At 43.6% G+C, this 27,475-nt stretch overlaps 2 protein-coding genes across 14 annotated transcripts in view; one reads left to right on the top strand and one right to left on the bottom strand.

The window, feature by feature from the left end:
- The window catches only part of gulp1a (GULP PTB domain containing engulfment adaptor 1a), a 47,137-nt gene extending 45,196 nt beyond the window's left edge, over positions 1-1,941 (top strand). For 10 of the 13 annotated variants that reach the window (XM_055505362.1, XM_055505363.1, XM_055505365.1 and 7 more), the window contains 3 exons: positions 39-177; positions 262-356; positions 1,208-1,941. In XM_055505362.1, the coding sequence (XP_055361337.1) occupies positions 39-177; positions 262-356; positions 1,208-1,279 (306 nt within the window). In that variant the 3' untranslated portion in view covers positions 1,280-1,941. Of the gene's footprint in view, positions 1-38; positions 178-261; positions 357-854; positions 866-1,207 lie in introns of all 13 variants that reach the window. The other 3 variants (XM_055505364.1, XM_029137273.3, XM_029137275.3) reach the window with 1 other exon arrangement.
- Positions 1,942-2,888: 947 nt separating this feature from the next.
- col5a2a (collagen, type V, alpha 2a) lies at positions 2,889-27,475 on the bottom strand. Its single transcript, XM_029137240.3, has 54 exons — positions 27,197-27,475; positions 16,916-17,137; positions 16,601-16,620; positions 16,491-16,523; positions 16,371-16,403; positions 16,119-16,172; positions 15,239-15,331; positions 14,902-14,970; positions 14,499-14,543; positions 14,308-14,361; positions 14,097-14,150; positions 13,687-13,740; positions 13,547-13,600; positions 13,340-13,393; positions 13,208-13,252; positions 12,994-13,047; positions 12,865-12,909; positions 12,566-12,619; positions 12,098-12,196; positions 11,938-11,982; positions 11,762-11,860; positions 11,622-11,675; positions 11,422-11,529; positions 10,720-10,773; positions 10,485-10,583; positions 10,334-10,387; positions 10,146-10,244; positions 9,991-10,044; positions 9,851-9,904; positions 9,709-9,762; positions 9,539-9,592; positions 9,389-9,433; positions 9,172-9,270; positions 8,971-9,078; positions 8,818-8,871; positions 8,617-8,670; positions 8,330-8,383; positions 8,166-8,219; positions 7,936-8,043; positions 7,619-7,672; positions 7,437-7,490; positions 7,033-7,194; positions 6,675-6,782; positions 6,417-6,524; positions 6,282-6,335; positions 6,092-6,199; positions 5,826-5,879; positions 5,549-5,656; positions 5,319-5,372; positions 5,083-5,190; positions 4,686-4,995; positions 4,349-4,530; positions 3,984-4,226; positions 2,889-3,721 (listed from the first exon to the last, which is right to left on the bottom strand). The coding sequence occupies exons 1-54, from the start codon at positions 27,285-27,287 to the stop codon at positions 3,575-3,577; spliced, it is 4,485 nt and encodes a 1,494-aa protein (XP_028993073.1). The 5' UTR covers positions 27,288-27,475; the 3' UTR covers positions 2,889-3,574.

Consider the following 27,475-nt stretch of genomic DNA (forward strand, 5'->3'; position numbering starts at 1 on the left):
TATCTTTTGTATGTGACATTTCCATGGCCTTTATGCAGGCGGGGAGCATCTCCATTAAACCACAATCCACGGACATATTTGACATGGTTCCTTTTTCCCCTGTGACTCCACTGATTTCCACCCTGGCCAGCAATGGCTGCCCACCACCGCCACCGACCACACTGCCACCAGACATAAGTGAGTAAGACTCAGTAGGATCATGTTTGAATCATCAGCCACAGCGTCCTGTCATGCGTGTCTGCTCTGTGTGGGACTTTGTAGGGAAAGACTTGTTTGGAGCTGAGCCATTTGATCCGTTCACATGCGGCGCAGCTGACTTCCCTCCAGACATTCAGTCCAAGCTGGATGAGATGCAGGTAAGCACGTGTCTGTAGACGATTCCTCCACACATGAAGCAGCAGGAGGAGAATCTGGAGCTACACTGGGAATCCCACCTGTCCTGGCTGTAGCTTCCTCCTTCTCAACACTTTGAAGATTAAACCAAATAACTGTAACGGTTAAAGTAGGTCATAAGTCTGCAGGTTAAATATGAATTCCTCCCCAACCGCAGTCAGACTGTAATGAAGCAGAGTAGAAATAGTCACAGTAAATCCTGCTGTACAACCACATTGGTGAGAAGACTGTAAAACACAGCAGAGGAAATGTTCACAGTGCTGAATAATAGGACACTTGTTCTGGGTTCTGCTATATTTATAAAACAAGTAAAATCTGACATGTTACCGAAGCATTGTTGAAAACGAGTGAGACTTGGTTGTTTCCTGTAGGAGGCGCTGTTGTTTACAGCGCTCTTCATCTTTCTCCTCCTCCTCCTCTAACAGCTGACTTCCTGTTTATTCCTTCTTTCCCATGTGCAGCGTCAGAGATGGTTCGTACTTCTGTGGCTGTGGTGGTTTAGTTCAGCTGCTGCATGTGCTCTCATTCCCAAAGTGTGTGTATTTTTCACCACTCAGTGGACAATGAGCCCGTTCTGCATCTAATAGACCACAGACTGTGCTGTCATTCAGCTCCACCGCTTCCATCCACTTGCATGCGCTGCTGTTTTTTGACTGTATGATTCTGTAAATGCATTACGAGCATGACATCGCAGCAGCCTCACTGTGTCGTTGTTGAGCCTTTCATTTTTGACCTGTCATGGTTTGTTCTACTTTAAACATCATGCAGACTGTTGTAGGCTGTCTTCACAGCTGACGTGCGGCTTGTCTTCCAGGAGGGGTTCAAAATGGGACTGACCTTAGAGGGCACCGTGTTCTCCCTGGACCCGCTGGACAGCCGCTGCTGATGCCAAGAACATGCTCTTTGTCGCATACTTTTAACTTGTTTGTATGAAGAAGTGCCAAATTCCACTCCACAGAGTCAAGATGTCACCGTTTACGTCTTGAGGTTTATATGCATTTGCATTTCGATTGGTTTTTTGGATAATTTAAGGTAAACTCAGATCCATTGTAGAAAAGAACTATTTTTGTAAGAAAAACAGCAAAAAAAAAACTCTTGAAGGAGTACTTCTGAGTATTGATGCTTGCACAGACAGACAGACAGAGTTGTACTGGAATTCGTTGAGCGGTATACTGTGGACCATGCACCAGCTGTCTGCCAAACACCAGCTGGTGAGAAATAGAGAAGAAACCTGCACCATTAACCTTCAGCCATAACGTCATGAGCAGTAGCTCCTTTTATGCGACAAGTCGCACAATATGTACTTAATTATACCAGCTGGATACTTTTTAGCTCGCCTATGTTATCAGCGTGGTTTTGACCATTCCAGTATTTACTGTGTGTCTTAATTTGCTTTCTTATACAGTCATTTCAGACCCTTCTCTCACCAAGAGGCACTTTTGTTGGGCAACCCCTGTCCATCTGCAGTGCTATTATATTTACTTTACTTTTAGATCCATTGACTTTGATGTTACAACTATTAAAGAAAATCCTACTGCAAAAAACGGATTCATTTGGCCTTTCAATTATCAGATTTAATCTGGATTATAGCAGGTGTGAGTCTATGGATGTCCGTGTTGGATCCAGACAAAAAACATGAAGTGTGGTTTGCCAATTTGGTAACTAGGGTCACATACAGTACATGCAAACATGTACAGTACATGGAGCAGACCCACTATGTCTTTTTTTTTTTTTTTTTAGGGGCTGTATTAAATGAATCAGTTCTGTCATTGCTCGCCATCTTTAGCTGAAGGTGTGGGTCTAGCTCGCTTTCTTACTGTACATTTTTACTCCACACTAGCTACAGTGTGAACATATTGTAGCGCAATGCAACTTATTAACGTTGTTAAGGATCAAATAAATTCTCCCCAAACAAGAACAAGCAGAGAAGCATTTTCAAGATTTATTTTTCAAAGGATGAAGGACATCTGCTTCCAGTGTGGAAGGCCTGCTCCTCCTCCTCCTCTTCATCTCTGCCTCTGGGCTCTTAGCAGACAGTCCAGCTTTGAATTCTTACAGATCTGCAATAAATATACTCAAATATGAACCAAATGGTCACAATAGAAGTACCTGAATGCTCATTCGTTTAAAAATAAAAACAAAACTTACATTGGAAACAAGTATGTGACTACGTCAAGTACATTTACTTTGTGAACTACAAAAATATGTCTGTGTGCAAAGTAACAAACAGTAAAGAGCTAATTGCACCTGAAGTAATGGGACAAGAGCTTGGGGGGGATTAACAAGCGTTTCGTTTAATTGTTGCATAGTTAGAAATACAAAGCAAACGACCTCACAGCCATTGTATTCTATAAAAGTGGCAAACTGATAAAAGGATCATATAAGTTTAGATTACTGCAAAGGGGGAGTGGCATGCATAACAACAGAATATCTGATGATAGAAAATACAAATCAGCACACACCACTCACACAACACGACGTCATGAATCTGTATTGTTGACATAATGGATTTATTGGCATCCCCAAACCCTGTCCTGTGCCACGGAGTGCACAAGGACCACTACTTACAAAACAGCACCTGTGAAGAAAGAGCGATGTGTAGCGGCATCGTTCTCTCACCGTTGGTGACGAGGTAGCTAACACCGAGGAAGGGACCGTCTGAGCAGGTCTTTGACTGGTTACAGACACTGGTTCATCTAAACTTTTCCTCAATAGCACCACTGAGTTGCTTTATATTTCAACTATTAAAATGTAAAAAAGAAACCAACACATCTCTGCAGATTAGTAGTGGTGGGTCGACATTTTTCTTTTCTGGGCCTATAAACAGCAGTTGTAACATTTCAGATCTGTTTCAATCATAAATCGTGTATGTTTTTGTAAATCTTGTGGTTGGAACGAGCTACCAGCGAAAAAACCATGAAGCACCTTGAGGCATGAAGCTTTAAGTCAAACGTACACAGGAAAACAAGAATGATTCAGATCTTTACTTGTTTTAGGTCATTTCTAAACATTGATCTAACTTACAAATCATTGATGTCTTGAACTGGGTTGAAAGGCACAATAAATATCTTGCCACAGGGCCAGAATAGTTCTCAGTACTCATATGTACAAGGTGGCTGATCCACTCAGCTGTCAGTTCAACAGTCTCAGGATTCTCGTCCACTCAACCCTGCTGACGATTCTACAAGAAGCACACAGGCCCAATGTCGATGCCGAACTCCTGATCTGGACCACCAATGTCCACAGGGGCAATATCCACAATAGGGAGTCTTGCTGTTTTCTGTGTCCTGTACTCAAACACTGTCTTGCCCCAGTTACCGTTGGCTCTCTGTTGGGTAACAAAACAAATGGTTAGAAAGTCTTAAGCAAAGTGCAGCCTAGTACGTTTCTGATGTTTTAATGTTCTACTGGGGTATAAGGTTTTCACTTTCATTAAAACTAATGTTGAAGTGATGTGCTGCTGAAGATGGTCATCAACAGTGGAATAAAATATTCTGTCTCCAGAACAAACCTCCTCAAAGAGCAGGTGATACTCTAAACCCTTATTCTAACAGTCATGGGGTTTCAAGTGACAACACTTTGGTACTCACTGTGCAGGAGTCATCCACCACTGTGTATCTGAAGCGGTTGTTTCCCTCTGCTTTGAGTTCCAGGTCGTTGGAGCCTTTGAGGAGCACAGCTTTCTTTAGGTTGCCTGTCTTCTCGTCCATGTAGCCCACAGAGTTTTTGCAGTGGTAAGTGATGGTCTGGGAAGCCTCTTTGGAAAGCAGGCGGATGAAGGTCATCTGGACTGTAATGGAGTTTGCAGGCTGGTCTTTGTTTCCATAAGTAAACTAGAAGCACAAACACAGACCTTGATCAAACCGAATAGAACATTTCTATGTTGGCCTGGTTCATCTTAATGATCGTCCTTCATGACCCATGTCTCTCCCACCATCACAGTCTAACTGCTCACATGTGTTCCACTGTTGATGTCAGCTCCGAACCACACAGGCTTATTCCTTGAAGAGCTCCACCACACTTTGCGAGGTATGCTGGATGGGTTGGCAGTGATGCAGGTCTCGCCAGTGTCCATGTTGCAGTGTACTTTGATTGCATCCTCTGCACTGCCTTGGTTTGGATCCACCCAGTACTCCCCTACACAAACAGATTAACCAGGTTCTTATGTAGCAGGTGATTTATTCCTTAGTCGTTGTGACTGCTACAGTTTCTGTATGTTTCACATGGAGTCTCTCTCTCAGCAGTGTAGAAGCTCACTGTACATTTTCTCGCTGGCTGCCATCAGAACTCACCACTCTTCTTCGCTGGGTAGCACCTCTTTAAGTCATCACAGGTCCTTGCAGGAGACTTCCGGCTGCCATCTGGGCTCTTCATGCTGTCAATCTGGCTGCTGAGGGCCTTCAGTGTGGCCTGGACGCCAGGGTCAACGGGAACTATGTTAGAAGAGTTGCTGTTGGGCAGAGCTTCGTCTTCACTGAACTCAGGGGGAGGAGGGGGTCCAGAGTCGTAATCTTGAGGGCCGCCATAGAGGTCATCCATGGCTGCCATAGGAGGTCCCGGAGGACCAGGGGGCCCAGGAGGGCCAGGCTCTCCTGGAGGGCCCTGTTCATTTAGATAAAGTATTTTAATGCTTTATCTTCATTGCTGGTCAAACTTGGTTCCTGGAATCTAACCTTGATAAAACAATACCTCTGGTCCAATCTCTCCACTTATTCCACGAGTTCCAGGAGGTCCCATTGGCCCGGGTTGTCCGATGTACCCTTCCTTTCCTGAAGGCCCAATAGGTCCAGGAGGCCCCTGAATCCCATTGCAGTAAAAGCTGTTAGTTTTAGCCTTACATTTAGCAGCTTCATATCAAAATGGATGCTTGCATGAAATTACAGTCATACAGTGTTTCAAACTATACATTTTTAGAGCTCATTTACCCTCTGGCCACTTGGTCCAACTATTCCTGGAGCTCCCTGCTCACCTGTTGTACCCTAAAAGAAGAATCATGTATTACACTCTCATCTGAGCCTTCTATCAGAAGTGAATACAACAAAATATCTCTTTAGGTCTCTTTTCTTGTAGATATATTGTGTGGTAAAATCAGTGATCTGTGACTTCCCTCTGAAATCTGAAATCAGTGTGATTACTGAGAATTACTCTGACTTACTGGAGGTCCAGGAAGACCCTGCAAACCAGTGAAGCCTCTATGTCCTTTCTGTCCTCTCTCTCCATGGTCACCTAGATCACCCTTATCACCTCTTGGTCCTTGAGGTCCCTAAATAAAACACACATTTCATGAGATTTGTTCTGAAATGTAAAGTTGCCTCTGTATCTCTGGGATCAATTGTAATCTTCATTTCCACTGACAAGTAAAAGTGAAATCAAGGACATGAATTTCGCTTTGTATCTGAAGTCTGAGACTTTCATTACACAGTCTTACTTACCACTAGTCCTCTTTTTCCAGCAGAGCCAGGTGGACCTACGGGTCCTCTCGAGCCCTGTAAATGAGTCAAATCATTAACTAGCTACATGGAGAATGGCCCTCTGCAAGTCATCAATCTATCCACACAGATTATACAAATCACTTCATGCGAGTTAAGATCTTATCATGTCCTCTGCGTTCAAATCGTCTTTGTGCATAAATCTCTTGTTGTCCTGCTCCATCTTGCTGAAAGACAAAGTACTGTAACACACACTTGACTTCACTTACAGCCTCTCCTCTCTTGCCACCATCACCTGGTGCACCAACTGGACCTGGAGGGCCGGGAAGTCCCTGTGGTCCAATCAGACCCTCTGGGCCAGAATCTCCTCGGTCTCCCTATAAAGGTAACATCTGTCACTTACTTAAAACATGAAAAAAACCCACAGAGCTGATATCTGAAAATCATTTATTCTCTTACTCTTTGTCCAAGAACGCCGTCCTTTCCTGGGGGTCCATCAGATCCTGCCGGACCCTGAGAACCATTCAAATACAGGTTACAGCAACTATAAACACATGTTGGTGTGTAGGAGAAACACTAGAGTGTTTAACGTACATCAGGACCAGGATCACCACGAGGTCCATTAGCACCAGGTGCTCCAACTGGACCTGAGGGGCCTTTATCTCCAGCTGGTCCTGGAGATCCCTGTTTCCCTGGTGGGCCCTATGACAAAAAAAGTGCAAAATGTACAGTAAAGGACCACTCAACCTACTCTTTTACACTTTAGTCACAGAGGCATCAGCACACTGAGCATAATGGCTGTTAAATAAAAAAGTACATAAGCAGCAGAATAAGAACTTGAATCCTACACACCGCTGGTCCTGGAAGGCCAGGCATACCACGCTCTCCTCTCTGGCCAGGAAGACCCACAATGCCTCTCTGACCTGTAGTTCCCGCGGGACCTGGAGGGCCATCAGGACCCTAAAACCAAAATCACAAAGGCCATATTTTTTTTGTGAAAATCCACCTTTGATTATCTAGTTTTGACTGTCAGGATCATGGATTCTAACTACACCAGCGTGGCTGCATATTTTCTTTATTGAACCTTTTATTAAATTATTTTAGTGGAAATGTCAGTGAGCTGTGCCCTCCCCTGCCACTGGTCACACTGTTCACATTATTCAAGTGTAATAACAATTGTTCGTCTCAGTATACGTCAACATCACTTCACCGTTGGTCCGTCTTCTCCAGAGTCCCCTTTGTCTCCTGGGCTCCCAGGTGGTCCTGGTGGTCCTCTTTCTCCTTGTCGCCCAGGGGCACCATGATCTCCACGTAGACCTGGAGGACCCTCTTTCCCAGGAGGTCCCAGAGGTCCAGGTTCTCCTATTGGACCCTAATAGGGTTAAAGATAAGGTGTTGCTGTAACAAAGGCTAGATTATAGTGACATTTCAAACTTTTTATTCTATATATTTTCATGTCAAATTATATATATGGATATTTGGTGCTGGTAAAAGGTTTATGGTTCAATATTTTAATACAGTTCAGTATTAAAAATTTGTTTAAACAGATCCAGTTGAGAAACTGGTATTTTGAAGTTTTTGAGTGTTTTCAGTCACACAGATGTTAATACTTACAGTTGGACCCGGTGGTCCAACTCTTCCTGCAGATCCAGGGAAACCAGTGGGACCCTGGTACAGCAGAAGTGGAAAACACAGTGATCATACACTGTTTTATAAACTTGCAGTATGGCAGTAAACAAAATTATACAATGATAAAACTCTTGAACTTATGAATAACTGGTATTATATGATCTTACCGGTGCACCCTGTGTTCCTCTTCCACCTTTCAGTCCAGCGACACCACCTGGCCCCTAAGAAACAATAGATCAGATAAGATGGGCCTGTTTTTCCCAGAACATATTTAGAAAAAGTGAAAATTTATGCTTCTTTAATTTTAAAACCAATTAACTAAGTTGATTTAAACCAGAAAACATCCATCTTTATGTACACCCAATGTACACATGTACTTAATGTACTACAAAAAATGCATGATGACCACAAATGACCACAAACAAACCAACCAACCAACCAACCAACCAACCAACCAACAAACATTATTTAAATGTTCACTTACAGGAGGCCCATGAGTGCCAGCCAAACCCTGAGGTCCTGGTGATCCAGCATCTCCTTTCTGGCCTGGCTCTCCAGGCTCTCCCTTGACTCCTGGTTGGCCATCCGGGCCCTGTAAAAAACAGGTAATGTTATAATAAATAATTAGATCAACATTAGTTGAATCTGTACATCATTATAGTGGGAATCATTGTTGGCTATATGTAAAGCCATTAGGAAAGTTTAACTACTTACAGGGGGGCCAGCAAATCCAACAGCACCTATTGGGCCAGGGTCTCCTCTTGCTCCCTGTTGTAGAAAATACATAACTTAATTAACTTTAAAACTAACTTGACTTAAAAATAGGAGAAAAATTTTCTATTATCTACAAGCTGTGGATACTGTTCAGGTCTACTCACATGCATTCCTCTGGATCCTGGAGGCCCTGAGGGTCCTTTGGGTCCCGGTTCTCCCTGTAAAAATGGACTACTTTTACAATCAATTTGTCTACCTCATCGGTAAACAAGCCTACAAATACACTCTCACAAATAGACCAGCTTTTTGTGTTGTTTTCATGTTTTTATGTACAGTACAACAAATAGTATAGGAATGTTGAATTGACATCCTTTCCTATACTTTCACTTTTTGCAGTCAGAAAGTTGCCTTGTTGAAGGGTGTACAGTATGAAAAAAATTTAAGTCTGTACCTTTTCACCACTGGGTCCAGCAGGTCCTAGTGGACCAACAGGACCTGGAGCCCCCTGTTGGCAATAAAGACAGATAGTTTGGGTTTACCTATTTCTAGTTCTTGATTGTATCTTCTATACGCAAACTGTGATGCTGCAGTAATATCAAAGTTTAAATGTAGCTTTACTCAATGTTGGACTGGACAAACATGTTGTACTCACTCTAGCGCCATCGTTTCCAGGTGTTCCTTCTGATCCTTTCTCACCAATTGCTCCCTGTTCAAATACAGCAAAAATATGTAAAGCTACTTTAGTTGCTGGTGGAAAGTATCCTCCTTTTTTCTCTTTATAAAAGAGAAAAAAACATGAACCTACTCTGTCTCCTTTAGGCCCGGGGGGACCAGAGATACCTCTTTCTCCTGGCATTCCTTGAAGACCAGGTGGACCCACATCACCAAGTGCACCAGGGGGACCAGGGCTACCCTTTAGTGAAGAGAACCATATTAGGTATGTGTATGTCCTACACGTGAGCAGTACCAATCTTTCACATTACACATTTATTGCACTGCTCTGTACCTTTGGCCCATCTGGTCCAGGTGCACCAGGGATTCCTTTAGGTCCTTGTAGACCTGTTGGACCCAGCTCCCCTCTCTCCCCAGGAATTCCACGCTCACCCTGTAAATTCAATATCATGATTATCCTAAGGCACTAACAATCAGTATCTGCTCCAAACTAACTGAACTGTTGTTTTAACTGAAACAACTGTAGTCCTTAGTGGGGGAGAATCACCTACCCTTGGTCCAATTTGACCCACAGCACCAAGCTCTCCAGGAATTCCCTGGAAATCATAAAAAGTCCAAGCTGAATACAGATCACTATTTAGCTCCAGATGGGACAATCCAGATGATTAAGTAGCAAAGGACTAAGATAAATAAAGACTCACTTGATCGCCTGGTTTTCCAGATTCACCAGGGGGACCTTGATTTCCAGGCAAGCCCTATGAACACAAAAGAGAAAAGATAACAAAAAATAACAACTGAATCAGCACAAAATAGGGCACAACTGAATGAAATATCCACAAAATTTTCTGACATTTTCTGACATTTATCATACCTGGAATCCATTTACACCTGGAGGTCCCTGCTCCCCTCTCTCTCCAGCAACACCCTATAAAAAGATACAACATTGTTTTAGTTATTTGGGCGTATGGCATCAAAAAATTAAATTCACCACTTGTCAAAAATGTGACACTTACTGGTGGTCCAGGGGGCCCAGCTGGACCAACCTCTCCATCTTTTCCAGGGGGACCCTGAGAAGAAAGAGACAAAATATATAGATTGCATTACATCGTATAAATGAGTCATTTGAAGACACATGTTCACACATACTACTCACTCTTTGACCTGGAACCCCCGCAGAACCTTGTTCACCAGTTTTTCCTGGGTCCCCCTGTGAAATTAAACCGTGTAACCTTATGAACAGGACTAAAAATAAACACAAGGAATAAACTGATTGTTGATGAAACGCTTTGAGCCAATCTGCTGGCTTACACTAAAACCTTTGGGACCTGGTACTCCCATTGTTCCTGCTGGGCCTCTATTTCCAATTGACCCTGCTGGGCCTGGGCGACCATCTTCACCTGGCGCACCCTTTAGAAGAAGCAAACTATACTGTAACTCATCTTGAACTGTAATGTTTGCTGTTGTTCACTGTTTTGTGACTGGGCATGGTGACCTACCAGTGGTCCTGGCTTTCCCTCTGCCCCTTGAACCCCAGGGGTGCCAGTAAGACCCTTAAAAATATACAAAATAAATGTGTGAAAGTAACACACAAAGTATTGCATGAATTAACAGGTGATTAATAAAAAATGCTAAGCTTTTTATTGTTACCCTTGCACCTGGTAGACCAGGTTCTCCTGGGCGGCCGAGATCGCCTAGAGAACCTTTAGGTCCTGGTGGCCCAGATATTCCTCGATCTCCTTGCGCTCCCTATAAAAAAAAAAAAACATAGATAACATTAATCTGTAGACTTAAACCTCTAAGGGCTAAATAAGAAAAAACTGTTCCTAATATACTGTAACTGTTTATACTCTAGTAGACTCTCGGAACAGTGTGTTTAAAGTACCTTAGGTCCTGGCATCCCATCAGCACCAGGGAATCCTCTGTTGCCAGGAGCTCCCTAACAAACAGATCAACGATTTAATAGATTGTGTTTGTACTCCACATTAAGTTATACTATAGCAGTACTTAACAGCAGAGTATTTATTAAGATCCCTCAGCAGATATGTGTTGGACTTTCACATGACCAAACAGGGCAAATAACTTTCATCCATGTTTGGCACAGTCCTGTTATAGACCCTTGAGACCGAGCAATACATATTTGACCTCTATGGTGGACAACAGTTTCAAAACTTTATTAAAAAACCAGAACAATCTGTGAGGTGAAAGCCTGCGGTCCTGTGCAGTCATCATCTTGAGCTTTCCAGTGATAATTAGTTGGAGTTTATCTAGCGGAACAAATAATCTGAACAGAAGTTGCAGGACCTTTAGGTCTCAACAGGCTACTGTATTGGCAGTTTAAGTTTTTTAGTTCACTTCATCTTCACTGTGACAGATAGATTAAAGCCTGGTGTTATTTGTCATTATGTCATTATTCCTAAATAAATATATTCAGCAAAGCATTTTAGTTTCTCATCCAAATTTTACAAACATGATTCATTACCCCTACGACGTGATTCATTTAATGTACTAAAGTAATTATTTTCATTAGTCCAACTCTCCAAACAGCTCCGTGACTGTATGTGAAGGAGGCAGAATGATGACTCACTCTCTCACCGACGGGGCCAGGAGGGCCAACCGATCCAGGGTCTCCACGTAGTCCTCGCTTTCCTTCCTCACCCTGAGGTCCAAGTACTCCCTGGGAACCTGATGGACCCTAGAAAGTTGTCAAGAAAATCACAATGTTCTTGAAACGAAGCAGACACCTTTTACCCTTCTACTATCTGTTCAGATGTGTTTGGCTCGTACGGGTTCTCCTTTGGGTCCAGCTTCTCCTTTAAATCCTGGTACACCAACATCTCCCTATGGGGCAGACATTAAATAAATGTATAAAGGAATCCCAATGAGCAATGTGAAGACCATTTTTATCTACAGTAAGATCACTTTACCAGTTGTCCTTTTATACCAGGCTGCCCAGTGCTTCCCTGAGGTCCTGGTGGGCCAGGAGGTCCAGAATGACCACCTGGACCTTGGGTTCCACGATTACCCTGTAAATAAACAGGAATTGTAACTGACTTCAATGCATCTAAAATGTGTTGGTAAAATCAATGAAGTCTCTGCTTACCACTGGTCCTTTGGAACCTGGGCCACCATCTGTACCTGTGGGTCCCTATTAACAAAAATGTTCTTCAATTAGTTTATTGATAAGATGACGTAACCAATGTTTTGGTCTGTTAAATTGTAATGAATGCACTAATCTGTGCGGTGTGTGTAAGCAGAGGTACCGTGAGTCCAACTGGTCCAGCTCTTCCCTGATGACCTGTCTCTCCTCTTTGTCCCTGCGGGCCCTCAGGACCACGGACTCCAGTGGGACCAGGTTGTCCCTGAGGATGACAAGTATTTTTATAATCATACACCCAAACAGTTCTTTTTGTCCAGAGAGGCTACAGGGATAACCTAAAATTGGGTTGTCCTGTAATTACTGATTCATTATCGTCTTATTATATCTACTGTAGTTTTACCAACCTTTCGCACTTTTTAAATGGTAAATAGTTCAACTTTGAAATGGCTAAATGGAAATTAAGAACTTTACATTAGTATGATCTCCTTGTATTGTGTAAATATTCTGAACATGAGTAGTCCTGTAATTAGCAAATACAGTCAAAAGGAATAGAATGAATATAGTGAGGAACACATTCCATGTAGTCAGTATAACAGTTGTTATACTGTGTTCTTTGCTTTATTGTACATGCCTTCATTCCTGGTGCTCCTGGATAGCCAGGTGGACCACTCAGACCCAGGGGACCCTGTTATCCAACAATGAAAAACAGCTCATTATCACACTCAGGTTATGCTGAGTTGTAGGATTTTACAAATCTGAGGTTAATTATTTTGACAGTGTTTCTAACTAAAACTTAACACTTGACACAAGAAACTGATACTGTAAGACACCCCCCCCCTCCACCAACGTGCAAACAGGTCACAGCATCCTGCTGCTTGGTGGAGGTAATCTGAAATTCACAACAGGAAAACAATGTGAATGCTTACTTACCATTGGACCTGGTTTCCCAACGTTACCAGGGGTACCACGCTTTCCCTGAAAAACAAAAGACAAATTGCTTGTACTTGTACAAATTCTTCCGATATTAAGCAAGAAGGTTACAGGTGTTAGCATTCTTACAGCTACACCACTGGGTCCAGAGCGGCCTCTCTCTCCTGGCATTCCTGCAGGACCCTGTTTTAGAAAGAATGATTAGCTGCAGCTGCACACAGCCTAGTTTTATTATTTAGCAGTTTATTTAGCAGTCATACACTCACAAGTATGTTAGGCATTATCAAGCTTCCTCCTGTGCCATAAAGGCATTAAATAGTAGGAACTTTAATGTGAAACTTACCATGGGTCCCGGTCCTCCAATTGGACCTGGAGGCCCTGTAGCCCCCTAGAAAAACAGGAAAGCAATTACTGTATGTTAGACAGCTGTTACTGAACCATCCAGAAATCAGCTAGTCACATACTTCATATCTACCTTGGATCCAACAGCTCCAGTTTCACCTTTTTGACCAATTGGTCCAGAATGGCCCTTTTAACAAAGAGAAAAGAAACAATGACTAACACTCTGCGGGTCCTTTTTAAGAAGCTGAGGATTTTACTTCTGTAGTACATGTCAAAAACAACACTTTAGGAGCCAAGTCAGAAAAAAACAAGCTGTGGCACCATTACAGTGAGTACTCACTCTGTGACCCTTCAATCCAGGAGGTCCAGGTGTACCGGGAAACCCTCTAGCTCCCTGAAATAATAATAATATTAACAGTCAGAAATAAAGGATAGAGTAGGATATCTAGTAGTGGTGTCTGACTAAGTGAGGAAGCTTACTGCTGATCCAGGGAAACCAACTTCACCAGGGTTTCCTGATTTGCCTGCTTCCCCCTGTGTGCCAACATGAAACCATTCATTCCCATCACAATCAGCATATTTCTCATCACCATGTTCATAGTTATGGTGTATTTTAATTTAGTAAGTTTACTAAGTAAACAATATTTGTCCTTACTAATTAAAGTGGCTCGAGAATTTCCACTTGAGACTATTGTAATCAGGTCAACCAGGTATGTAACTGATATTGATTTACAGCAGTTCTTTGAACTACACTTGTCTTTACAGTGCACTCTTTACACTTTTCTTTAATTAACACCTCACCTCATACTATAGTATGAGGTGAAGCTCAATGTGCATGTGGGTTTTCTTTCTTGTGTTCTTGACACAGAATTGGACTCAAATTTACTTACATCTTCACCTGGTTTCCCTGGAGGGCCCTCCGGTCCCCTTTGGCCAGCTGAACCCTAAAACACAACCAGGTTGTAAATATCATATTATATTATATCCCAGTTTTTTGTTTACTGTATATGAAGCAGAAACCCAAACATTTAAATAATGCATATGTAACCCTAACAGTGATTTGACAATTTGAAATATGTACAAAAAGAAAGAAGATGTTACCATCTGTCCAGGATCACCGACATCTCCATGGGGTCCTTGGGGTCCAGGTTGACCCTAAGAAACAGATGTCAAATTTTAAAATATGTAAATTTAATTATGGATAAAACCTGAAAAATTAAGCATAACTGACATTTAGTAAGTGTTAGACGTGGTTGTGTGTCAGTGTCTATCTGAGCTCATTGTGGACTCACAGGTGCACCATTTGGTCCAGGAGGTCCTCTTGCTCCAGCTTCTCCCTTAAACAGTTATCATACAAAATCAAGTGATTATTAGAATCTGCATGAGACACAAAACATTAAAATAAATATTACACAGAAGACGTGACCTCACTGGGTCACGTCTTCTGTGTAATATTTACACAGACACTGGGGGTAATTCCTTTATTTCATGACAAGAATTTTATGAACCCAAAGAATTACAGTAAGTGCTGTTAGTAACTAATTATTAATAACATTATACTGAATATGGATTTACTGAGTGCTCGGACACTGTTTAGATCTAACAGAAAACAAACAACAGTTATGTTCAGCTCTGCTTTTGGATGAAAGACACATACAGTCAAGCTTAGTTCATGTCTATCTCACATCCTCTTACCCTTGAGCCAGTTAACATAGCTTGGGGTCCTGTTTTACCATCAACTCCAGCAATCTGGGAGCCAATACCCTATAGAAGAAGCACATAACACTAATCAGTTTGTATATGTGATTAATGAACAGTTAAAAGGACACGTCAAAACCATCGAAGGCTAAGGACAGTGAGACAGGTTAAAATTAAATCAATCTTCTTGCGTATCATCCTTATATTATGCTTCAATGCTCAATGCTTTTGCTATAACCCATAAATGTTGCATTATTAAAAGGATGCACCCATTTTAGCAAAGCTCTGGGTTTGTGTGTCTGCAGAACCTCAGAGTATTCTCTCTACAACTCACCCCTGGGTGTGTAGGATGTCCTGGAGGTCCTGGTTCTCCAGGCTGACCTGGCACACCAGGCTCTCCATCATAGCCCGCAGGGCCTCGCAGACCCTGGAGAGTAGCGAAAAAGAGATGTTGATTCGCTTGATGAATGGAATCTATTTTATTACCCTAGTCAGTGTGACACAGATTCATTGCTCTGTGGCCAAGAAGTCAGGTTGCTACAAGTTTACTCCAATGTTTTCAGTGAACTTAACAGAGTGATGCATCGGCTAAGCAGTTTCTCAGATATTTTAGTTGATAGAGTCAAGTTTGATCAAATGTGGCTTCATTTCTATCTATTATCAACTATAAGCAGGACAGTAAGTACATGAGGCAACCAATGGATTCCTACTAATAAATCACCCTCCTCTCAAACGCAACAGTCATTCATCACGCTGCAGCCTTTCTGCTGGCTTAGCACATTATGCATCAGCTTTTCGCACTACGCTTCCACTACTGGTGTCTTGCCCTTGAACCTAAACTGTTTTTTATGCAGGGTTTTTTAGGTGAGACTGACAGAAAAAAGGGTTTTCTTCATCACCATACAGTAGTGCTGAATACACAGTGCAGTGAAAAAACACTTGAACACTTGAACTCACAATGGCCTTGCCACTTTGGGATTTAATATGAAAAAAGTAAAAAAGTAAGATCTTTCTCACCCAGTAAAAAAAGTGAGTAACCAAGAACAGGTCTCCTTATTGTGCATTGGACTGGAATGTAGGAGACCTGGGCTAAAACCGGTTTCAATCACCAAATGTTTCCGGAAGCAAATCACTGTGTCTGTGTTAAAGTGGAATCAATAAAGTATATAATGTATGAATCCCATAAAGTCAGTGTTTGAGTTTTGTTAACCTACAGGTCTTCCTTTGTTTCCACGTGGTCCTCTGTCACCTGGAGAGCCGGGAGGTCCCTGGTGAAACAAACAAGAGGACAGTGTGAAGGCTGGAATTTTAAACACACAAAAGCTACATTTGTGGTGTATAATGTGTCTCAGAGTGTTATAAAGTTACTAAGTCCTTCCTTTGAAGGTAATGCTAGTGGAGCTACTGTAACTCTTATGCCATCTAGTGTCAGTTCAGGTGGAAATACTGAGAAACCAGATTCTCACCATAGGTCCAGGGCGGCCTCTTATGCCAGTCACCTGCAGGGAAATCATTTAAAACAACATTAGTTTTATGAGTAATATTAAAAGCTAGGTAATAAAATTTACATTTAGCACAACACTTACAATCGGGACGTCTCCAGGTTCCCCCTTCTGACCCTGCAAAACATAGAATTCATTCAATTGTGGTGATAATGCTTTAAATAAAGAACACATCAGAATCAACAGTGACCTACCTTATAGATCCGGGTTCCATCTGTGTTCAGGGAAGAAAGGACCACAGGGTTAATTCTTCTGATTTCACAGCACTGATGCATTGAACGCTAATAAACAATTGTTCTGAAGGCTGAGAATGTTGAGTTCATGTGGATGCTCTTAATCTTCAAAAGTAAATGGATTCACAATAGTAAATACAGCAGATTTCTCTCCTTCAGGTTGATAACTAAAAATCAACTAAAAATCAAATGGCTTGCATTATCATAATAGGGTTTTTGGCTTTTACATGTAAAGTGTTTTGCTTGCTCTCATATGAAGCAAAATGAGAAGCTCACCATAGGTGCCTGTCCCTCCACCGGTGGAAGGGTTAGACTGACAAACAGGGCAGCACTCGCCCTCGGGGATGATCATCTTCTCACAGTTACTCAACTCATCGCACTGGATCTCGTCACAGAGGACCTGGCCGTTGTCGCACACGCAGATTCGACAAGGCTCTGGCTTCCAGATGTCCTTGTTCGTGTAAACCTCGCCATCTGTCGTGCAGGTCAGGTCGTCTCCTGGGAAACAAAAAGTTTTTTTCAGGCCTGCATCAGCAAACGAAAACAGACAGCCACAAGTTGCCCCTTTTTCCTTTTAATGAAATGCATTGGTGACAAATGTAAAATAATCATGATACATTAATGCTGACATCACAATCTCAGCTTCTTCTTCACTGGTGTTTCTGATGATTAAAACAACAAAAACCAACACAATGCTACTATTTGTAGAGCTGTACTGTATATTACATATGAAATCTACCACTTGATTTTCCAACATTTTCTGCTACTCTCAGCACGGTCGGCTCTGGAAAATGCATTCAGCCATTAGACATGAGCTCATTTCCTCCAGAGGGAAATGTTCAAGTCACATTCACCAGAGAAAACTTGCAGTGACCAGAAGTTGCTTCACCTCTTTGGTTCATTGTGTACTGAATAACTACTCACAACTAAGTAACCGGTTTATCTGTGAGGCGTCATAATGAGTTGTCCATTTCTTTATTTCTTGTCTTATAGAATATAGTTCCAGGAAAGAGGCCTGAGTACAGAGGAAATCCCCAAACTGCTGCGGTGCATCTGTGGATAGCTTTAGCAGAGATCCGATATATTTAGATTACGCAAGCCCACAGCCCATCTGAGTCCAGCTCTGCTGAGGGGAGGTGGCTCTGAACCTTTACCTGTTCCTCATATCAACAGCAGGTGGCAGCTCAGACCTTCAGACCACAGGTAAGCCAGGTTAGACAAGCACAGGGAGTCCTGGCATCCAGCAGAAGTGATGAGAGTGATACAAACAACAGGACGATAGGACAGGAGGGTCTTAACTAATATTTATAGTAGACTGTCCCGAGATAAAGGACAAGGTAGGGGATGCAGGATGGAGACAGCTACAGTAAAGCTAACAATGCCAACAAGCAGCCTCCTACATTAACTTGCACTATGACATTTGTAACACAACTAAGATCAGCTGGACACAGGAAGAAACCCAAAGATGTAGCAAACAGCTGAGGACAAAGTCTGACAAGATTTACCTTTAAATACCTTTACCTTTAGATTAATTACCTACAACCAAGTCCACACAGAGCAGTCGACTTTTGAAACAGTCTAAAAAACACACTGTGGCGCCTCCTCATTACCACCCAGTAAGAACCAGCTTCAGGAACATCTGACTGACACAAAATGTTCTTTGGACTCTCAACCAATCGGGTCATTGTGACTTGGGTATGATGGGTGTTTCCTTGCTTCCACATCACACTGGCTGTGTGGTGGTTAGCACTGCAGCCTCACAGCGAGATAGTCCTAGGTTTGATTCCATAGATGTTGGAGGTTGCCTTTGTGTGATGGACCAGCGGCTGAGATAAGCTCCGACCCTCACCAGCAATGGCTGGACAGATCAGAGACATTTTTCCTGTTGGCTTTCCAAAGATTTAAACACTGTTTGTTGGGTGGGTTTGAAAATTTACTGGAAGAGAAGTGTTGTTTTCAGAGCAGCCACAGGCTTCATGAGGGTGGGGGCAACGATTCACTTTTTCCCCTCCTCTCAGCTAATTCGTCGCAGGCTTCAACACTTTTCCACAGACGCTGTAAAAACACAGTTTAATCGTGACAACGTTGATCTGGATTTTCCACTAGTCAGCTCCGGGGGTAGACAGTTTCCTCTGCCGCTCTAAAACATGGAGTCTAGAGCTCCTCAACATGACTCATGTGTCAGGTCTACCATCCATCTTTTAGCACACTTTACCAGACGCCGGCCAGATAACAAGAATCCAACATCCCCTGTGAATTCACAGCGCACAGCAAGAGCTCAGCAATGAGGAAACTCACGGTTGCATTGCGCCAAATGGGACGTAGTTGGAAGACGGAATAAAGGTTTATGGATTTTCCAGAGCTAATATGGAAACACTCATAACATTCTGTGTTTGGGGAGAATGTGTTACAGCAACAGTCAGAGGGTGGTTAAAAGATCACCTTGTTTAGATCCTTAGAGAACTGAAGTGCAATCCCAAAACTAGTCTCACCCATTTTCATTTCAGTGGCTCTTGGTTGTTGAACCAGAGCTTCATGGCAGTCAACGCACCGCGAGCACACCCTGATTCCAAGTCCAGATGCAGATGAGTTACAGCTGCTGTGGGGGCTCTGCAGCAGCTGTGCTTTCCTGCTCTAGAGCTCTTTGTCACGACCACACGTAAATCTCCCGTTGGCTCAACCTGTGATTGGTTCACTGGTAAACTTGCCCATAAAAGCAGCTGCTGCACAAACATCAGTTGAAGCCTTGTTAGCCCAGAAACAAGGACACAGCCCTGGTTGACTCCCACACGTACCCTCACACATGACTGACACAAGAATGCCATTAATAAAGCAGAAAGGCCTCATGTCTATTTAATATTCTTTGAACAGGCCTTGAGTGAACGGATGCTCTAGTTTGAACATGCTCTTCACCTTGGCTTCCACAAACAAAGCTCAGGATCTGGAGCGAGGAGGAGGAATCTGATGCCAAGCTGAAATGAATAAGCAGCTCGCTGATTACATGTCTGGGCTTCTCCATCAACAGGCCCCCGACTCCAGTGGGTCTTCCTTTAAGGAGGCAACCACAGTTATGAGCTGTTCCCATCCCGAGTTCAGCCCTGGGAGGATTGTCGGCCTGCCCTCCCCCCTTCCCTTTCTCCTCCTCCTCTGTTTAATCTGTGGACTGACTCCTCACTTGGTGCTGCTTTGGTTTGGATGCATTTCATCCAGTAACTGTAGGTTTCAGAGAAATACTAAGCCAAACCATCATTTTAGACAGGAGTGTTTAATGTAGTAAAGGATTCTTCAGCATCCTTCAAAACCATGACTTGATTCAGGTTGTGCGTCTGTGCATCACAGAAGATGATGAGACGCTCTGAACTGTATAATTTGCTATAATCATACAACTCTAATCTCAGCATAAACTCTTGTTCTAGTCTTTTCTTATCACTATGGCTGTTTGTAACATACTGTAATTTCTTTAAGCTTTTTTTCTGTTTTCTGCATAATTATCTGTTTACTACAACCATCCAACGCACTTGATCACAGTAACTGTAGAAAGTCAACAATCTCCAGCTGCACAGTCTACTGTGACTCCATGTTCATGTGTTCAGACTTAAACACCTTCACCCTATGGTCCAGAGCCATCTGGTCCACTCTCATCTACAGCACAGAACTGCAACTACAGCTAAACTGAGCCACTGAGCTCTCCTGGTTCTGTCTGTGTTTCAGTCAGAGTTTTAGAAGTAGAGCCCAAAACAAGAAGTTCACCAGGTGGTTCTTACATCAAGGCCTGGTGAACGTTCAAACATGTGTTTTTTATATCCGCTCACCGTGGTTTGTGCTAAATAAAACACACTGACACAAACGTGAACAATATGCTTTAACATTTAACACGTAGAAGAAACGTGGTAGAGGCTGAATTGAACTGCTACCGCTGTACTCGTACTGTACAATCATCATCTACCTGCAAATAAATAAAACTACAACATGTTTTCATGTAAATGGACAATATTCCCTTTGCTTGGTCCTTGTAAAATGAAGTATGCAGCAAAGGAAAATGGCTGACGTCAGGAATTCCAGTTTATTACAGCCTGTGGTTAATATACACAAGGGGTGAGAGTCCTGGTGTTTGACGTCCAGCCAGATGTGGAAGAATAAACGGCTTTGTGTGAGTCCTGACAGCTTGGACTGACCGTACTTACACTGCTCCACAGTTTTTGTATGAGACAAAATTACAAAGCAAAGCGTGAAGCTCCGGAACATCAGGATGAACATCTGTTTGTCTTATTAGGTGCAGAGTAAGGTTCCATTCCTTCTGCATCAAGTATGTGAATCTAATCACAGATCTTCATGACTGCCTATGGTAACAGTAACCAAGCATCATGGTCGTCCTGACTTATATGGCCACAAGCCAAAGGTTAACATCTACATACTCACGTGTTCAAGCATTATCCTTCTTAACGTGAGGAGTGACTGCTTGTTTTTATGAGTGGCCCTAAAGGCAGGACAGATTTATTGGCTCCACATTGTGTCTGACCTCAGCGCTACAGCACTTTTAAAGATGCTGCATCCTGTCCTCAACCCAACGGCTGCCGGAGGCGCTCTTCAAATCCCACTTCTTCATTTCACATTAGTCGGAGTCTCCTCATATCCTCGCTGAGCTCTAGTCTCGTTCTCTTTCCCTCTGCCTGTTTTCTTTCAGGCTTTTATCGTCTTTATTTTCATTTCCGTTTGTACAGTATCTGCAGTGTGTGTACTGAACTGTTGTCTGTCTCCATTCTGTTAGTGTAAAAGCTCAGTGAAGTGAAGCAGCTGCTGCCTGTGACTTCTATAAATACTGACTTCATAGACTGGACAGGCTTAACATGTATATTTACATTCAGGCCTGCTGACACCAGCCACTCCAGCACCTTCTGCACTTTAACGTACAAGAGTCCAGATTCATGCCCTCATTGGCTTTAATGTCCCAAGTTACTGAACCTGCATCAAAATCTATCCAGCATTGATGGAGTTTTGACCTATTAGCTACTCTTGAAGTCAGACGCACAGACAGTGAGAGCAGATCTATGCGAGGAAACCGTGGCTCATCTCCATCCAGTGGAGTCCCCTATTAGCATATCTAAAGCATAGCTTGGGCAGCTTCCTGCAGGTACAGGCCACCTGGGACTCTCATTAGCCAAACGCTGCTGCTACATAACTGCGAGCAGAAAGAAGGGGAGCAGACCTTGCGGGGCCTCTCTCCTGCGGTGACATCAGCCAGGATGAAGCCCTTAGGGCACACACAATTTATGACGCTGCCTTTTATGCTGAATAGAGGCCTTGAAGTGCATTTTTGTAGATGCGGGAGACAGACACAGAGGAAAGGGTGAGAAGGTTAAAGGGCACTGCTATCGAGTAGCTCAACTCGCTGAGGTTAGGGTGGTCTAGTGAAAAAGGTGGTGCCACAGAGTCTGAGCCACGACGCAGTATTGCCTTAAGTCTGTTATGAGACAACAAGGAGCCATAATACAGTAAATGTTTATGTCAACTCATAGTCTCCGGTCCAGTAGAGGGCGCTGTCTCGTGGACTCTCCTGTTTTCGACTGAGAACTTGGTCTGTGATGATTTAAAATAAAATATTGTATACTGTAGACTGTATAGCCAGTCCAAACGTTAGGGTACTGATCTGCGGGTCTACTGTACGCCTACGGCCATGATGATATTTGTTGGATGTAGGTGTGTCTACAAACAACAGTCTCCTCCAGATTTTCATGACCTTTGTATAAACATACAGAGTTTGGGATCCTTCATCAAGACGTTCTGTTAGGTCTAAATGCTTCCACTATTTCATCCACACACACTAACACTGTGAAGTTATTACATTTTCTAGGGACGTTCCAGTTAAATGGAGCAACAGCAGTAATGATGATGTGCAACTTCATCTGAGTCGTTCTTCACAACCACAAACACACACACACGCAGGCACGCACGCACGCACGCACGCACGCACGCACACACACACACACACACACACACACACTGTATTTTTCAAAATTCCCAGTGTGACATTGTGAGGAGACACCAACACTGCAGTTTTCCTGCATGTACGGAGCATTTGTGGAACATCACGCGGCGGATTGTTCCGCTTCAGTTTGTTTGCTCAGACTCCTCCCTTCTGTTAGTAAAACTTACATACTTTCTCCATCCTGTCATCACCAGCTGTGTGGCTGTGTGGAATAAACACCGTCATCTTAGCTGTGCTCTGTTCTAACAAATCGCCAACTGACCTCTTTTCAAGCTAACATTTTAAACACAAAGACATCAGATGCTCAAATCGCAAGAATGTGTAAATATGAAGTTTAATCCTCTTTCTCCTGTTTCGATCAATCACAGGCACATGTGCTTTAGACGTGACTTCCTGTGCTGGAGTTGGACCGCTGCCCTGCGATGTGCTACATGACATCTGGGCTTCCCTCATCACCACGTCCTACAGCTCGCGGCTCGTATCCTCCGTCCCCTAGACTCTTCTCCGTTCCTTGTTCCTCTCTCTCCTTTGTTTCCACTTCATCTGTAACTGTGCCAGTGCTTTTCCTTCCAGCTTCAGAGCCTTTCCTCCAAAAGCACCAGCTCGTACGTGAAAGTATGAACTGGAGATTTAAAGCCTGTATGTAGAGCTTTGATTCAGTCGGTGATTCAGTCTGAGTAAATAAAGACTGACATGCTGCACATGGCTGATTAACTAAAGCCTGAGACAAAATGTCTGCACACCACAGCAATTACGAACGTATTCTGCAAGATAGTGTTTCTTCTGGCTAACCAATATGTGGCTTTGCTTTAATTCCAGAGTTTATTTCCAAAAATGCAAACTGCTAGTGCTCGCTGTCGTTCATATGGATGTGATTTCAAAGCTAGTGGACTGTAAATGAGCATGCAGTCATCTGGATGTGTTGTTCTTCTGGCTGAAAGCTTTTCAACTTTCCAAAGCCTCCTATAAACAGCCGACGGGCCAGGCAGTAATGACACAGCGTGTGATGTGTGCCGCTTTGAATCTGACGACGTCTTCTGTCGCTCGCTGGGCTTCACGTGCCCCGGTCCTGCAGCCGGTCAGTGGGAGCTGTGAGTCACCGGCTACCAGACGTTTCCACAGCTCACTGCTCTGTCTGTGTGAGGGGACATTCCATCGGTGGTGAGGGGCAGCACAGATGCATCACAGTGCATCACAAGGCGACCCACAAAAACACATATGGGGTCAAATCATTGCTGATCATTTCCTCCTAGTTAACGCAGTCTTTGACTTTGGTTGTGTGATTCATCCCACATTCTGACGATATCTGGCCGAGTAGCACAGTAACAAGGAGAACCTACAGAACCTGTGCTGCAGTTCGTTCAGACAGTCTTTGTCTGAGCTCATTATTTTAACTTGACTCTGCTGTAAGAGGTTTTAGGAGATTTTTTAAAAGTCATGTCCTGTTGGCGGCAGTCTGTGCTGCTGAAGCCGCCCTGTGGAAGCGCTTCACTGTTAAACCAGTCGCACGTGGGACAAACTGCTAAGTGCCTAAACATACCCTGGGCCACATGGCTGACCCCTGACACCCACTGCGACCTGCGCAGCTCCACTTGCTCACCCACAGAGCTTGTAATATACACAACCTTACTGCAGCTTAGAATTTGGGTTGGACCACAGCATGCAATTATGGCCGACACTTACCATTTTGTGGCATTTACAAGTTAGCGTGGTGCTTGAAAATGTAGCAGACAACACAGATCACGTTTTAACGTTCATGTTTTTCTACTTGCTAGAAAACCACGTTAATGATATACAGCGCTTGTGAATAATTAAATTAGTTGTAGCCATTTGCAATGAGTTTTAAAGCAGATGTAATCTTGCTTGGCACATCACCATGGGGGGGAGGGGGGTCCTAGACAGGACATTACATCTCATCAAACTATGGGATTAAAAGCAATTACAGTTGTGATTGAAACAGGCAGGGGGGGGGGGGGGGGGGGGGGCATGCTTGGGGGGAGGCAGAGACCTGATCAGCTCCAGAGGCCAAAGGTCATCCAGGAAAGACTACAAGCAGCTGTAACAACAGTCAGCTCACAGGACAGGCTCAAATGACATGGCCATTAAAGACACAGATGATGACAACACATGCTTTTTTTTCTGGGAGGCTTTGTCTACAATCAGATCAATATTTAGCTTCACGAATATAAAACTACCTCGAAGTGTGTTTTCAGCCTTCATCATCTCACACACTCTGGCGGGTGACGTGACTCCAGTCGGAGCATTTTGACTGTTTACGTTGTGCTGTCTTCCCACAGGCCCAGAGGATCACAGGGAGGACTGGGGAGTAGGTGCCAATCAAGCAGGAGGACCCATAATTGCAGGGCTTTCTGTGGAGGTGTTCCGTGTTGAGAGCGCTGGCACAAATCTCTTCACATCAGCCGTTCACTGTCTTTAAGCCTCGATGTTTGAATATTTGTCACGTTTAGCCGAGTGACGGCTCTAACATCTGGAAGTCATCCCCCGGCTCAGGCTTCCATTTGCTGACTGCACTCATTTGCTTTATTACTAGTTCCCATGGAGAGTCCAGCATCAGCTTCACAAAAGATCGACCCCTGTAACTCCGAAGGGAAAGAGGCGTGTAATCAAGTCATAGCTCAGAAATGCAGCATGTGTTTCCAATCACATCTATCTGTGGACTGCCTGAATTCACATGCTTGGACTCTGCAGCTTTGGTAGAAAACAGCCCATTTGTTGCAATGCTAGTGATGTGGCAACAACAACTGGAACCATTTAGCAGAAAGAATGAGCTCATGCAGTTTGTTGATCTGGAAAACCTGCTCATTCTGTTCTCATTGGCCTGCGATGCCCATCAGCCCAAGCGAAGCCGCTCCCTGTTGCTCAGACGCTTTGATGAAGGCGCTAAGTGGTATCCTTGAAGATGTTTCGCAGCTAGTCAGAGCTGGGAGGAGCCATGTTCCCCGCTCTACAACACAATGCACGTCTTTTCTTACTAGATCAAGCTCCTTTTTTCCGTCTCCGCGTCCCTAAACCTCGACATTTGAGCCTTTCTGCTTCAACTAATGCTGCTTTAAATATGGGTTTGTCTGATGCTTTATCCTGCTAATCTACGTGGGCGTCACCACTTAGAGTTGTGAGCTTAAAACGCTGGATCCCATTCGCTAACTTGTGTTTCTGCTCACATGTACAAACACATGACTTCCATCCAGGCTGCTCCAGTGACTCAACATCTCAACATTTTCAAGGCACCACATTTGACTTAAAGTCCCCTAAACTCTGGTCTCTCAAAAATCCTTAAAAAATACCTTCAGTGGCCAAGCTCAAATCCTTTCCATATTGTGTAACACTGTGAAGTTATTATTACATTTTCCAGGGACGTTCCAGTTAAATGGAGCAACAGCAGTAATGATGATGTGCAACTTCATCTGAGTCGTTCTTCACAGCCACACACACACACACACACACACACACACACACACACACACACACACACACACACACACACACACACACACACACACACACACACACACACACACACATTGCCTGAACTTTCCACTGTTTCATCTGATCAAAATGCAGCACAGCCCGTACTCGATAGAGGGAACACACACAGCTCTGCTGTTTTCGTGTGAGGACAAATCACTCACGTGACTGTAAAGGAGCGAGGCTGGTTAGTGATTCATTAGGCAGAGCTGAAGGAGCTGAATACAGAATGTTTATCTGTCTCTGGGTTTTCTATTGTTCTTTACATTGCACAAACCTCAGTGTATAATATGAGCCATATTCACCACAGGGGGGCGCTTTGTCTGGCCCCACAGTGTACAACAAATCTGGTTGATTAAGCTACTGATAATAGCTAATAAAGACAATAAACTATAATGTTTGTGCTGCTCTGCTTAACTCAGTGATTCATCATGACGGTCCTGAAGCACAGAGAGGCTGATGACGTCATAGTCACACAGGAGGTAAAGACGGAAAACTGTGTTCAAGTAAAACAGGAGCACTCAGGTGTTCTGGTCTAAGGCTGCCAGCTGAAGACATCAGCAGGGCCCCTGTCTCAGTGACTCAGTGACTGAGAGTCCTGAATTACCAGGCAGAGTGTGTTCCCTCGCAGGCGCGAGCTCTGCTCCTCAGATTCTTTTCACAGATGTCCAGTGTGGCCCGAACGGGAGAAAGGCTGTGGTAACACTTAATGAATGTTCCACAGAGGTGAACCACTGGAGAAGCCGCGCAAACCTCTAAGGTGCTCATTTCCCTTCTCAGCATATTCTCGTTGCCTGAGGGTGACATCACTGCGATTATTGACAGATGTGCACATGGCTGTTTCCTGGCGCACTTGGCTTATTTGTCCATTTCACTTAATCCTCGCTCGAATCCAATCTCTAATGTCACGCACCAGAAAAATCCACCTTCACACACCAGCACATACGACGAACTGAACTCACTAATGTGTCCAAAACACACACACAGGCACATTTGAAACAACTGGATGTTAGGTTCGCAGTAAGCGCGAACACATGACACATGACACATGACACAACAGCAATTAGGCGTGAAAATAAACTTACCACTGTTCCCATCCTGACATGTAACAATCACAACCTGAGCGATGGAGAACCCCAGAAAAAGGAAGGTCCTTAAATGCACAAAGCTCATCATGTCTAGAAGACAGACATGAGCCTCCCTCGTGTGCCGAGCAAGAGAAGGAGCCAAAAGAAAGGTTATCAGTGCTCCACCATGAAGACCAGCGTGCCTCTCCCTGTGAGCAGCCTGCAGACCCAGCCCCGACCGTAGTTACAGCCTTAAATGAGAAGAATGCTGGCCAGCCTCATTTTCCTCCCCCTTTG

The sequence above is a fragment of the Betta splendens genome, chromosome 21 (genome assembly GCF_900634795.4).
Source record: "Betta splendens chromosome 21, fBetSpl5.4, whole genome shotgun sequence".
Classification (NCBI taxonomy): domain Eukaryota; kingdom Metazoa; phylum Chordata; class Actinopteri; order Anabantiformes; family Osphronemidae; genus Betta; species Betta splendens.

Coding starts and splice junctions, on each gene's coding strand:
- col5a2a (XM_029137240.3), bottom strand. CDS start 27,287: ATGATGAGCTTTGTGCATTTAAGGACCTTCCTTTTTCTGGGGTTCTCC. Junction 4,996..5,082: donor GTGGAGAGATTGGACCAGAG/GTATTGTTTTAT, acceptor CTAAATGAACAG/GGCCCTCCAGGAGAGCCTGG. Junction 4,227..4,348: donor ACATCAACAGTGGAACACAT/GTGAGCAGTTAG, acceptor TTGTGCTTCTAG/TTTACTTATGGAAACAAAGA.